At 41.4% G+C, this 14,598-nt stretch overlaps 1 protein-coding gene across 3 annotated transcripts in view; it reads right to left on the bottom strand.

Annotated features, from left to right (window-relative positions):
* Positions 1 to 4,537, bottom strand: part of CAPN7 (calpain 7) — a 34,100-nt gene extending 29,563 nt beyond the window's left edge. The window contains exons 1-2 of one of the 3 annotated variants that reach the window (XR_007904755.1): positions 4,344 to 4,515; positions 51 to 159 (exon numbers count right to left, since the gene is read on the bottom strand). Coding sequence is in view for 2 of the 3 variants with exons in the window: in XM_051788976.1 (XP_051644936.1) it covers positions 51 to 159; positions 4,344 to 4,445 (211 nt within the window). In the remaining variant the exon portion in view is untranslated. Of the gene's footprint in view, positions 1 to 50; positions 160 to 4,343 lie in introns of all 3 variants that reach the window. The other 2 variants (XM_051788976.1, XM_051788978.1) reach the window with 2 other exon arrangements.
* Between the last annotated feature and the right edge of the window lie 10,061 nt (positions 4,538 to 14,598).

The raw sequence follows: 14,598 nt of genomic DNA, 5'->3' as shown, positions 1-14,598 counted from the left end.
CCTAATTAAACCTCTGCTTAAATTAATTGAGTGGAAAGCTCCTTACCCACCTGCTGAATGGAGAGCTTGAACTCTCTCCAAGTACTCATTTATTTTTTCTTGAATATTTTCCAAGTTTGACCCAGCCATCCCAGCATAAATCAAGGCTTGTGCGGCTTCCTGCAGACAGAAGAATTTGAGACAAAGTTAATGTTTGCTGCCTAGAAAATTACTTTCCATAAACAGAGGGCCTACAACAGCCTTGAGTTGCATGAAAGCAAAGCCTCACATCTACAAAAAGACTCAGTGGCTGAAGAGAAATTCTGCTGGAAAGAAAAAGTTTCAAGTTATAAATTAGATCACGTTCAATTTCTCACATCTGGAAAAACCTATAAGACTATAAAAATATTTAGAAGTTCTGTAAGACAAGATTTTAGGCCTGTCTGTAAAGTATCGTATGAAATTAGGAGATTTTAAGTAAAACTTCCCAAGCATGCATTGAAACCAGTTTGGTTTTAAAGCCGTGGATTTAAGATTAGGAAAAAAATTAGTTACTCAAGTTATTTGCATTTAATCTGATAATAATGATAAAAGTTTTTCAAAATCAGATGCAAAGAATTTTGGGGGATTTTTAGTATTACTCAGATAAAGCTATCAAATGTGGAAAGTCTATAAATTTGAGGTTTCCTACCTTCTCAAACTTGTTTTTTCAAATATTTGCACGTACACAAAAATACTGGATGCAAGTCTACTTCCAGAAGGGAGCATAGGCCTCCAGCTCAGAAGCACAGTATGCTACCCACATTAAGGCTTGTCCCATACTGCACAAATCTATTAAGAAAAAACACCTTCAGTTGCATAAGCTGTCTATCCATTCACTAAATTTATGAAAAACATGTAAGGTTTGGCAGGGCTGCAATAAATAGCCAGACCTGACACAGTCTCAGAACCACATGGGGAATCCACGCTTGTCACCCACAAAAATGAGGACAAAAACCTTATTTTGTCCTCATTATTGGCATGGGGAAAAAATCCACAACATTCTTGTGGCAGTGCTCAACTTCTCTGCAGCACAAGAGGAGAGGAGGTGGTCGTATAGCAGGCAGGCTGGTACCGGAGAAAGCAAAATAGTAACTAGAGAGCTGCTTCACAAAGATAGTGCTCAGAGAGGCTGCTCTGCACAGGGCAAGCACAGAACCATGGCCAACAAGCCCCTCGTGTGCTTTATGGCCATTGTTTCTGTCAAGCTTTGCAGTTTGCTCCCCTACTCATCTGCCCAGTTTGCCCAAGCTTAAAACTGATCCTGACATAGCCTGTACTTGTTATCAGGATGAATTTTCACTAAGAAGCGTCACAGAACCAAGTACCACATACTCCCTGTTGGCATCCATCTCCATATTACATCACATAAAACGTCCACAGCCACAGAAAGGTAAATTGAAGTTCCATTTATATGTAGCAATTAACTACCATTAAGGTCTAGCACACAACTATTCTTTGGAGGGGGAAAAAATACACTACAGCTACCTGCTCAAAGGATAAATATATTTGTCTGTGACATACGACAAGTACAGACTGACAAATCAGGTGCTCTATCATAAAGGCGTGTTGTCTACATACGATGCCAAGAACAAATGTGGATTTTCAAACCAGTGCTGCAGAATCAACGTATAACTGATGTTGCTTCTGTACCTTCAGGAACAACTGTTTTGCCTGGTTTTAAGAGGTAAACATAATGAAAACAGTCTTTCATAAATTAAGCCTCCAAAGGACTAAAGAAGTTGACCTGCAGAGCCAGCCCGCCAGCCGTTTCCAGTGACCAGATGGACATGCAATTCAGAGTTAGCATTTATCATCTCTTCACTATCATTATTGTTCTTTGTCATGAGTAGTGTGCCACAGCCACACTAAGCTAACTACTCATTGTCAGTCTGCAAGATGCTAACTGCTGGTCAACACTCAAACTTAGCAACAGCCTTTAGCAGCTTTGCTGAGGTCATTGGGTATCCAAAAATGATCTTGACATTTCTGCAGAGCACCATTAGCAAGCTGCCCTAGGCTGGTTCACACGCAGCCCTCCTCTAGGGATCTATCAAAGTTAAGTGGCAGCAGGAAGTGAACAGCACTTGCAAGCCATAGAAATTCCATTCAGACTGGTCTGTTTCGCTGTTGTCTTATGGACAACAACTGTAGCATTTTCCATGTTTCATCCTTAAGGTCACTTTCTCGCAGAAGCCAGTTCAACATCTAGGCTTTCCCACATGCTAAGTAGTTGCACCAGTGGGCTCTGAACTGCTTAAATCAGTTGATAAGAAAGTTAGTGATGGGCCAGAGCTGACTTGCATTGTCCAAAAAGAAAAGCATGAAGGGCCCCAAAATACTAGATGATATTTTCTAACTACTTTTGTTTAATCTAATATGGCAATGATTCTTCAGGCAATATCCAGAAAGCCAAACCTATCTCAGCTGAAATATACATAAAGAATTCTGCTTTAATAGTATCTGCTGAGTTTGCTCTCGCTCCTGATCGCAATAGGATTGAACACCAACACCTTTGCATACAATCTGACACAAGCATCAATATCTAGTGTTGGATTGCCAAGAGGCACCTGTCTGAACAGCAGAAACCTTACCTGCAGTTGTGATTCAAAGCTTTAACAGGGTCAAATCTGTGACTGTGCTGCTCTCTGGCACAGCTTTTGCACGCCAGAAAACACTACCCAGGTTACACTCCTTGTCATGTGTAAGCTTCAAGTGCACCAAGATTGCCAGGAACGCGTTTTTGCACTTAGCAAGAACACTACCCATATGCAGCAACTGAAAAAGATTTTCCACACACTGTTCAAAAGCGTACGAGGGTGATTACTTGCACAAAGAGATGTTTTTATTATGTAGAGCAGTGAATAATTTCTTTCAGATATATGCAGAAATATAGGGTACTGAAGCAATACTGTGCATGGATATCAGACCATGTACACACACTGCTGCTGGTAAGTACAGAGTTTATCAGAGTTATTATGGGTAACTATAACTTTTGCATACATATGCTTTACATATATAAACTTAACTCACACTACATTAACAACCAGGCTAAAAAAAAAAGATGCCTCCCTTCCTATCCCTTCACACTTACACGCACAGGCCACCATAATAATAATACTACGCTTTTTAAATATTTCATAGACACCTAACACTCATGAAGCAAAAGGCCAGCTACCAAGCCTTTAGCAAGTTAATGGAAAAGAATTACTTTGGCAGAATAATGGAATTTGCGGAATGATTAATGTGACAACGATAAACATGGCCTTACAAAAAAAATCCCTCCTCGCAGGTGAGAAGTAAAGCCAGTGGGATATGGAACTTCAATGTAACTATGTAAAACATAAACCCAACAAAATGAGACAACTTACACAGGTGAAAAATACGTAATAGTTGCACAAGATTTACTAAATACCAGTAGTAAGTCTATAGATATTGAGCAAGACACTGAATCAACCTCATTACACCCTTGGCTACACCAACCTGAAGCTGTACTTAAATAATAAAATCTGGTCCCTAATGGAAAGAATATTCATACGTGGTTAAAAACACATCACTGACAGCTTATGATCTGAAGCTGTCTTACTGCTGAGTATCTCGTATTTCACCACAGACTTTTTTTTTTTTTTGGTGACCAATTGTACAATAGAGTTGTTTCCAGCTGCACACTCAAGAGCAGCAGCATTGCCGACCTGTGGTTCTCCAAAATGCCCAGCGCTACATCTCCAGCATAAAACTGATCAGCCTTTCCGGCCTGGCGGGGGTGGGGGAGAGGCCAGGAACGAGAGCGTAGAAGTAGCGAGGCAGAGACGTTTTTAGGTTACGACGAAGCTTCCGAGAAGCACCGAGGGGGCTGTGCTTCCAGTAGCTGGAAGAAGCGCCGGCACCCACTTATCCAGCACAGCACCTGCGGTGCCACCCCTAAACAGCAGCGCAGGGGCAGCGCTCCTTCCCACCTAAAAACCAGACGCAGGGAAAAGGCATTTCGCAACCCGCCCTGAGGGACGCGGCTCCTTCGGAGACTGACGGACAAACTTTGGAGGCGCACGGCCGGCCTTCCGCTCTCCTCCCCGCGGGCACGGCCTCGCCTTCCCCGGGCCGAGCGGGCCGTCCCCGGGCACACACCCCGGGCTGACCCAGCGCGCCCTCCCCGCCGGCAGGACCGGGCCGGGCCGCGCCGGGCCGCGCCGGCCGCCCCTCCCTCCCTGCCCCGGCCCTCCGCTGGCTGGGGGGAAGTGCGAACCCTCCGGTAGCTCCGGAGCATCAGCGCGGTGAGGGGACGGGGACACCGGCGCCCCGAGGGAAGCGGCCCCCACCCGCCGTACCTTGTAGTAGAAGACCGCTTCCTGGTAGCGCCCGCTCTGGTCCCGCTGCACCGCCAGCTGCGCGAACTTCACCGCGTCCAGCTCCAGCGTGGTGGCGTCCATGGCCGGTGCCCTCCCGGTGCCACCACCGGCGGCAGCGGCAGCAGCGCCCCTCCAAGCCCACCCCGTCCCCGCCGGCAGCTCCCCGCCCGCCCGGCCGCTTCCCCCGCCCCCCTGACCCCGCCGCGCCCGCAGGACACGCCCCCATGTCTGGTTACGCCCCCCCGCGCATCTGGCCACGCCCAGCCGCTCTGACAGCTGCTTTGGCCACGCCCACCGCCCCGGCCACGCCCACCCACCCTGGCAGCGGCCGCCCGCCCGGGGCTGCACTGCGCGTGCTCCGGCGCGCGGGGCTGGGTGGGGCTCGCGGGTGCCGTGGGGGGCGGGAGGGAGTCGGTGAGGGAGGGCCGGAGGTGCGTGAGGGGCGAGCGCCTGACGATGTAGCGCGTAGTGCCGTGGTCTAGTAACCACGGCGGTAATGGATCAAGGGGTGGACTTGATGATCTCAGAGGTCCTTTCCAAGCCGGCTGACTCACTCTATGATTCTATGACTCACATAATCACAGAATCAATTAGGTTGGAAAAGACCTCTGAGATCATCGAGTCCGACCTATGACCGAACACCACCATGTCAACTAGACCGTGGCACTAAGTGCCATATCCAGTCTTTCTTTAAACACCTCTAAGGACGGTGACTCCACCACCTCCCTGGGCAGACCATTCCAGTGTCTAACCAACCTTTCTGTGAATAAATTCTTCCTTATGTCCAATCTAAACCTCCCCTGGTGCAGCTTAAGACTATGCCCTCTTGTTACTTGGGAGAAGAGGCTGACTCCCACCTGACTACAACCTCCTTTCAGGTTGTTCTAGAGAGCAATAAGGTCACCCCTGAGTCTTCTTTTCTCTGGAATAAACAAGCCCAGCTCCCTCAGCAGCTCCTCATAGACTTGTGCTCCAGACACTTCACCTGCTTCATTGCCCTTCTCCAGACTCACCCCAACACCTCAATGTGCTTCCTGAATTGAGGGGCCTGGAACTGAACACAGTACTTTAGGTGTGGCCTCACTGGTGCCAAATGCAGGGGAAAAATCACTTCCCTAAATTGCTCCCCATCCCACCTCTCCCATGGTTGTCAGCCATGGGCAAGGGGAGCAGGCACAGCCCAAGGGTGCCTCTGCGGTGTTTTAAAAACAGAGTGGTTTTTTTTTCATTCACTTTTTGATGGAGGTACTCATGGTTAGCTCCTGAAGCTGGGTTTTCTAGCCTTAAAGAGAGCACTTTCAGTGTGTAACCAGTTCAGCTTTTTGTTTATGCTTTCAGAATTTCTCCTTAATCTCTGGGGTGGGATACTTGAGGACTGGGGTCCTTCCACAAGGAGCCAGATGGCAAAGGCAAGGGCAAATGGGAACAAGTTTTACAGCAGAGGTTTCATCTTGACATAAGAAAAAAAGTGTTGATAGTAAGATCAACTGTTCATTGAAAGAACCTCCCCAGGACATGGTAGAATTCCCATTGCTGGAGGTTTTCAAGAGTGCTTAGACAAGGTGCTAGATAATCTCTTTTTCCCACAGAAGGTTGGACCAGGGAATCTTTCAAGGTCCCTTCTAACTTGGGCAATTCCGTGATTCTGTGGGCATTTATTTCTGCCTGAAAATACAGCTTATTGCAAGGCATTGTTTTCACCTTATGTGCCTTCCTTCTTAACCTCATGTAATGCTTGCTTTCTTATCTCCCTTGCCTGCCTTTTGCAGTCGATATTCTCTGAGAAGATCATAGCTCTATATGTTGTCTTAATCTAATTCCCTCCAGCTCCTGCCTTTTTGCAGAGGCAATATCAGATGAAGAAATTCAGGTCTCTGTTTCTGTGTCATACTCCTTTACTACTAACGAGACAGAATCAGCTCATTCTCATTTGTCGTTCCTCTTTGAGACATTTTCATCCCTCTTTTCCTTTTGTCTCCTTTAATGCTATAACTTGCCATCTCCCAGCTCCTCTTCCTGCCTCCTGATTTTGATTCTTGCTTCTCTCCTTCTTCCTCTCCTCATTTTCCCAAATATGGTGTAGGGGTAGACATTTGCATGTTGATGATGCTTTGTACCTAAATTTTGCTTATGGCCATACCTATTTTCATTTGACTACAGCCAAAGCTTTTAATGCTTTTTAATGGTTTTTTAATGCTTTTAATGTTTTTTTTCCCAGGCATTAAAAAAAACAAAGATCCAAAACTTTGATATAATCTATTCTGTGAATTCCTCAATGGTTACTTTCACTCTCGTGCCAATACTGAGTCAGAACAGGAGTCACTCCAGTCCTGTATTCCTCTAACTGGAGTGTAGTTGATGCTTGTTGAAAGAGTACAAGAATAGGTCAAATTTATAGTATTTTGTCTCAGCTTCCTGTAGCCTGGGTTGAAGTCACCTTTAAAAAAGCCCCAAAACATTAAACCAACCCCATCCCTTTTCTCAGTGTAATTTTTTATCTCCCCTGCTTATAAAAAATTATGATAACATCTCACACATCTTTTATTTTGCCCATAATTTTGTGTTCTTTGCTATCTCTTCCGTTCCTTCTTTCATCATTCATTTAATCTCTTTTCAATCTCCTCTATGTTTTCTTCTATATGGAGCGACCAGAATGGTGTGCAGTATTACAGTTGTATCATTAATTTTTTATCCAGTGTACTGCTTTCTTCTGTTTCATAATTTTTCCTAACACTTGTATTCGCCTTTTTAACCACTGCTGAGCATTTACTGAAGTTCTGAGCACCCTCCAGAATGACTCAGCTTTCCTGGGAAAGGATAGACAGTTTAGCATCTGCCATTATGTACCTAATGTGCTGTTTCCCCCCTGTGATTTGGCAGCATTTAATTTCACAGGCTGTTTACTACATACACAGGAGAGATCCCTGCACAACTTTCTGTAGTAGGCTTTCACAAACCAGAGTATTTGTTAGAAGTATAAATCTGGTCCTTTGAGGAGATAGTGAGGTGCAGTTTTAACATGCTGATGGGATTAGACTATCAGGTGGACATCAGACAGCCTTTACGGCTGCCTCAGCTGTGTGGAGTAGGAAGTGATACTGAAGTGTCATGGTTCTATTCTGCCTTTGATTCAACTCTAAGTCCTATAGCTCAGCTTGACCGAAGGTAACCAAAACTGTCATTGTCCTTCCTTTACACGTGAAAAAATACACCCATCAATACGAAAATGAGAAAGAGGCTACCCCTTCGTCTATGATGACAACATTTTACCAATTATATTTGACTACAGTCCCACTTCCATTTATCCAAAAGAATAAAATTGATATCTGGAATCCTTCATGTAGAGGATGAAAATATGATCACAGTTCACGAACAAGTAGGAAAGACTCTTTGGTATTTGCATCTCTGACTGTGTCAGAGCACACCTGGGTGAAACCAAGCTAATTAACAGTGAAGTTAAGCTTAGTGAAAAGCTGAATTTGTTAGTTTGGTTTGAACTGTTAACTTAGCTTAATAATCATTGGCTAGCCTTAATATATTTAGCGCTAATGCAGGAAGTATATTTATCAATGGCTATTCCAAATCTTTATTTCTCTTGCTTCAATAAACCACACCGGTTGTGACTTTGTGATTGGGAAAGTTCTTATCGAACATGATTAGACTTATAGTGCTACATTGGTTATAATCAGAAATTCAGCCTAGCTGCACCCAGCCCCTCTGATCTCTGAGGACTAGCTGGAATGCAAGGGGGGTTAGTTTCTGCCAAATTTCATACTCTAATGCAGCACTGTCATACCTCTTCTCCCTATTATTTCTTGCCATTTCTAGGTAACTTCTGAGTTTTTACAGTAGTTGACCACTTTGTTCGAAAACAGAAGTTGGATATGCTGTATTTAAGTTTCGTAGAGGCCTCCCCTTTAACACTTTAAGAACTGGCATCCCATGCATTTTACCAATGATTTCATTTTCCTCTACTTGCTAGAGAAGGGCACTGTGTGGGAATCTCTAAGTGTCCCTTTACTGAACTGCCTTCCAAATTTTCACTTTCTTATGAAGGACGTAAGAGATTATCCTTTTACAAGTTGCTTACCAAAACTTCTACATGAAATGTTGTTCATATTCTGACCCTATTGCTTAGCCAGGACAGTGTTATCTCATTGCTTCCATGGTCTGTATTATTTCATGTTGAGTCAGACTATAGGTAATCTCTTTCTATTTTTAGTTCCAAGTAGAGCAAAATATGATAGTTGTCACTACTGTAAAATAAATAATAAAACTAATCACTGTATTGGCCTCCCTCCCTTCATGTAATTTTTATTATTTCAGTCATTTAAGTATGTTGACTAATCTTTTTATTCTACATTAAAAAGTTCTATCTTTGTGTTTTCCCTTTTGATTCAGTACAGTAAGTGCCAGGTAAAATTATTTTAGACATATGATGGTTAATATTTTAAAGACTGAGACAGACCTTAGAGCATGCACTGAAGTGACAAGAAGCTAAGGAAGGTAAAGTGTGTTACTAAACAGTGACTGCTATTTGTTCAGAACATCACTGAAAATCAATACCTGTTTCATCAATAACTTGTTGGACGTGTACGCACAATTGTTAAATGGATTCTGCAAAACTTTAGAGAAATGCTGCCTATATTTTTCAGCTACGTAGGAGAAACTCCTTGTATCTATATTTGTGGGTCTACTTTGGTTGGGCTGTTCCAGAGCAAATCTGTGTTAACAGATGATTGGAGTCTGTGTATATTCTCTAGTGCGTAAAATGTTTTCTTGAACAGACTAACTGATCTTGGCTCATTTTTCTGTGAAGTACCACCAATTTATTGTTATGTAGGGTACCTAAGTATTGTATTTTCAGGGGTGAACCCTTACGTGTAGAGTATGTGGAACTCTTTGCTAGAAAATTAAATTTTCCTTGATTGAGGACTTCTGAATATGAATCCAGACCCCTGATTGCTTCTGATGCTGCTTAATGGTATGAAATTAAGAAGGCAGGTAAAGCACAGCTGAAAATAAAGCCTTAAAGTTTGTATATAGTATTTTAATTTTTCATATGCTAGAAATACCTTGTATAAATAGGACTTTGAATATATGAAACTACTTGAAAAAAAGAATCAATTATATTATACCACTAGATGTCCATCTACAGTTAGATTGAAGCTAGAAGTTTTTACATGGTTAAAGGAACAGAAATTGAACAAATACATTTTTAGTTTGGCTCTGGTTTAGCTACAAGTGTGGTTGAATTTGCTTTGGTTAATTTTGGTTTTGAAGTTTTCTTGACTCAGTCACAGAGATTTAGATTTGTTTTTTGCAGTCGAAACTGGTCAGAAATTTTGGGTCCTGCTGCTCCCCAAACACTAAAGAAATAGCAATATGAAATATAAAATCATGTAACTGTAGATTCTGTAGATTTTTTTAATTAAGTAGCACAATTTCAGCAGAGATTATTGCAGTTCTCTAAAATTTCTTTAACTAGTTTCATACAAAAAGTAATACAATTTTCTAAAAGTAAAGATTTCTTCCTTACACTTTCAAAACAGTGGTTCTCAACTTTATGGGCTGTAACTTGTGGTATTTGTTTAGAAACAAACAGTTATGGTGATAGGAACTGTGATCCTAACTATGGAAAGAGGGAAGAAAAGGAGAAATATATCTTGATAACAACAATATTCTTCACCTTTGTAGTTAGTGAACGCACTTCTTTTGGGAATTGCATCTGCAGATTCTTTCTTCTGACTGTGTTGACTGGGAAGAGAAGACTAATAATGAAATAAAACTTTATATAGAATAAGTTTGAGTGAAAGGCACCAATGACACTATGAATTAGGGCATTAACTAAGAGATCTCCACATGCTATTTACGCATATATATATATATAATTATTTATATAAATCAAAGTTTTATGCAATCTTGTATATAAAAAAATATGCAGTGAATTATGGCAGGATGGTGTTTTTCAGTTTACTCAAAGTATTACTGGGTTGCTGACTCTTAGAAGTTAGTCATCAGAAAATTGTAGAAAATGTTAAATTCTGACACTATTGCAGTGTTCTCCCCTTTACTTAGATTTCAAAGATTAATTCTGTGGTTTTATAAGGAGTCTACAAAACTTGGTTTTGGTTTAGGAAAAAAAGCAGACTATCAACCAGGATAACCAAAGCCAGAACCTTTGTTGTGCTTTGTAAATGAACTAATATAAAAATGCTATGGAATGTGGGAGGAAGAGGAATACAAGTTTTGTTCGAGCCTCATACACATGAGCTGCGATATGTTAAGACTTCATGAGCATATTAAACTGAGGTGGCATTTTGAGTCTGTTGAATGACTTTGCCAGGGACAAGATTTCCCTTTTTAGGGACTGGTGGGAGAAGCTAATATAACTGTGTTTGATAATCAAAGCTCTAGCTGGCATCATTAGTGCCAAAATAAATTGTTAAACACTATTATCTCTCTTAAGTGTGACACGACAAGTGTGATAGCGATAGAGTCAGTACAATATAAAGGTGAAATGTGATTCCTATGTTTTCTTTCACTTATTTATGCTGACATGGAACTAGAAAGGTTACTCTGTTGTGCACCAAAAGGTATCTAGCACACTGGTCGGTATGCTCTTTGTAATTTAGTTCAGTTTCTTGCCATGAGCTCTCTCCTCTACCTTTCCTTCTTTTATCACAATCACTGCCTACTTTTCAATGTTAATTTTCTCTATTCAGTAAATAGATTGCTGTATGTAAAACATTGTCATAATAAAAACTAGGTTGTCACTTAACAGTAATTCTTTCCCTTCTGTGTGCTGCATTATACCAAGGAAAAGCTCTGGAGCAAATTAACACCTGGGCACTGACAATTTCTTGCTGTTAATATCCCAGGTTACTCCTCAAAACTGCTCAAGGTAATTAAAATAATTAACATAGCCCTGGTTAATTTTCTCAATGTCAAGGACAGAAAGGTTCTAAAATAGATGCCCAAATGTATCTCTCTCATCTGTTGAAAAACATTTCTGTAAAGAAAACAGTATTCTTTACAGGATAGCAAATTTTTACAGGAAGCAACTTCTAAAGGGTTAATATTGGCTGATTTTTTTTTTTTCTTTTTGAAGAAAAATTAAAATTCAGACTCTATGCATTGGGCAAGAGGGGCCTTTTTTTAAAGTGTTCTTTTGGTGCTATTTATTTTCTCATTTTCAATGAAGGCATTTTAATTAGCATGAATAATGTTATTTGCAAGAAACTTGAATTTAATCAAGCAAGTCTTTTACTGAAAACAGCTTGTTATACTGTCAGATTTGTACTCCCAGGGAATTAAAAATTTAAAACACATTCCTCATTGTGATGGGGTGGCTTTGGCTAGCAGGCAAGCTCTCACACTTCTACCCCCACAGCAGGATAGGACTGGGGGAGGAACAGAGAAAACAAGAAGCACAGGAGTGAGAAAACTCATGGGTCAAAATAAAGACAAGGAAATAATTCACCAGTTACTGTTGTTGCAAAACAGACTCTGGTTGGGGAATTTAAATTAATTTATTGCTCGTTAACATAAACGTTTAATTAGTGGTTTGGGGATTGGAAACCAAAGATAACAAACATTTAAATACTTTGTGAAAACACTTTCCTTCTCCCTTTTTCAGACTTAACTTCACTCCAGACACCTTACCTCCCCTCTTGTTACTGATGCAAGTTGCACCTAGTAAGTAGTGAGGTGATGTGTGATGCAGGATTTAGAGGTTGGTATGTAGCAGTTTCTCTTTGCTGTTCCTTTTTTTTGTCTTCTGCTACTCCTTTGTGCTTATTTATTCACTATGCTCTGGTGTGAGTCCTCCATTGACCGAAGTCCCATTGGGAGTTTACCTTCTCCAGCATGGGCTGCAGTCCCTTTGGGGTTGCACCTGCTTCAGCCTCTGACTCTGACCTTGGTGCTCCTTTGCTACCCTACATTGATCCTCTCAGTTTTAGCTATTTCTGCCCTTTATTAAAACTGTTTTCAGAGAGGTGGGACAAACTTTGGCTGGCTCAGCTTTAGCCTGCAGTAGGTCCATTGCTGAGTCAGCTGTTTGACACACCTCTTCTCACAGAGGCCGCTCCTGCAGCCCCACCACCACTACCAAAAGTGTTCTTTTTACCCAGTGCACTCACAAAGGGATTAACTTGAAGGGAAATAAGAGATAATTACAAATAAGGAATTTTTTTCCCCCTCAGATTTGTTAGCAGGAAAATTGGTAAAGCTAAGGCAGTCAGTTGGACTGGATTAGCTACTGTTTGCTATAACTCATGTAAGGCACAACTGAAAATATTTCTGAGGGCAACATGACCCATAGAGAGGCTACATGGAGTCCAGGTTCCCTTTGTAGGGTTACCCTCTGCTATTTGCAGTGAGTCTACCCTGGAGTGCAGGTTATGGACTAAACTAAACCCACAGCTGCAGAAGGAAGCAGTCCCTGTTGCCTCAGCTGATGTTGCTGAGTCTGAGAGGGAAGACTCTTGTTGAAGACCTAGTTGCAACATGTTGGTGATCAAGGGAACAGAAGTTAGAAACTACCGATACCTCCTGTGCACTGTCCTTCATGTACAGGTGGTATTCTCCTGTGGCTGCTGCTCCTGTGAAGGTTTGGGTATTAAGGGTGTTTGCTTCTGCTGTTGGAAGGATATTCATGTAAGAAAACTACAGTCTGAACTTGATGTATGTCAGCCCCACTGTGCCAGGTACTGTGTAAATGCTTTCATCCTGCAATACTACATACTGAGATCAGTGAGAAAGAAAAACTACTTTGTGTATACTGCCTTTGAGAGGATAATGTGTTTGGGGCAACTGCTGACTGAGTTTGCATGTGACCTTCCCAAACACTAATTTTGTTTGTGTATCATACCTTATTTGAGACTGTCTCTTTCAGGTGCATGATGGGTCTCAACTATCTTTTTTTCCCCTCTTTCCTCTGAAGCTTATATTACATGGTAGGTTCATCTGAATTGAACTCACTTTCAATTCCAAACCGTTTGGAGAAGCTTGGCAGAGGTAGTCTCTTCTTCAGAATATGACAAGACTGGGTAGTTTACCCTCCTGCCAATACTACTGATACAGTTGGCCTGGAAACATCCTGATTCTTTTGCTTGATGTGCTTACTCTAATTAAGAAACAATTTTTCGTTTAGTTAAAATAAGGACAGACACATTACTGTAAGCAGCAAGAAGGCAGGCAGCAGGCAGATTCCACAACGACTGCTAAAATAAAGCCATTTGCACTGCATAGAGATGCAGCAAAAAAAAAATAAGGACAGTGAAGTCCTGGGAACACAAATGTGTATGTAATGATGGACCTCATTCAGTTATTGTATAGCTAAACTTTTATTTTACCCTTGCAAATGTCAATGGGATTCACGTGCATAAGTGTTTGTACAGCTGGAACAAACGAAATTATAGGTACACTACATTTGAATCCCTTAATCTAACCATAACTCTACAGCTATTAATAAAAAAAGCATGCAAAAAAAAAATCTAATCAGTTTTTCAGTGAAAACCCAACTATTATTTTTTCCTTCTGTAAGAAACCAGAGTATCCCTTTAGTCCTGTGGGACCATTATGCAGTATTTAACTGTGTGATAAAATAACAGTGAGCCTAGTACATAGAAGGTTTTATAATTCTTGTTGTTGCAGCATGTCTGCTCTGAACTACCAAAATAAAATGGGTGAGTACAATCAGAAGGAATTAAGGACAGAAAACCATGACCTGGAAATGTCACTTCTGATCTGGCTGTCATACCCTATAACCCTTCCACACGGTGGTGGGCTTTACATGTGACTGTCTCATTTTTATTACATTTTTACTTATATGTTGAATGTTTTAAAGTTAAAAGGCAATAAGATATTTCTTTAGTTTTCAATGAAATTATGTCTGCTTCACATGACTGAATGAACAGAAAGATGATATAAAAATGTCCCTCAGAACTAAGACAACTCCTGTGCTTTTTTTATTTTTAAAGTACTGCAGGCAAGGAAGTTAGCACTGAACATGGTCTAGAAAACAGAACTGTGACCTCCGTAAATCTTGGTGGGTGAACATTTCTTTGCCTGTTTTGCTGCCTAGAAACAGACAAAGAAGCAGTTTAAAGCTGGAACTGGAGCAGTCTGGAAGTTATAACTGTTTATGGCAAAATCCCCAGTGTTTCTTGCAGGAAATTGTCTTTCTGCTGTGCTTTACAAGCGACTCGAGCACATGTTTTTTTAAAGT

This window comes from Manacus candei, unplaced genomic scaffold (assembly GCF_025592945.1).
Source record: "Manacus candei isolate 608988 ecotype Guabito, Panama unplaced genomic scaffold, ASM2559294v1 h1tg000026l, whole genome shotgun sequence".
NCBI classification, from domain to species: Eukaryota; Metazoa; Chordata; class Aves; order Passeriformes; family Pipridae; genus Manacus; species Manacus candei.
The sequence above is the reverse complement of the archived record's forward strand: the minus strand, read 5'-3'. Positions and strand labels throughout refer to the sequence as shown.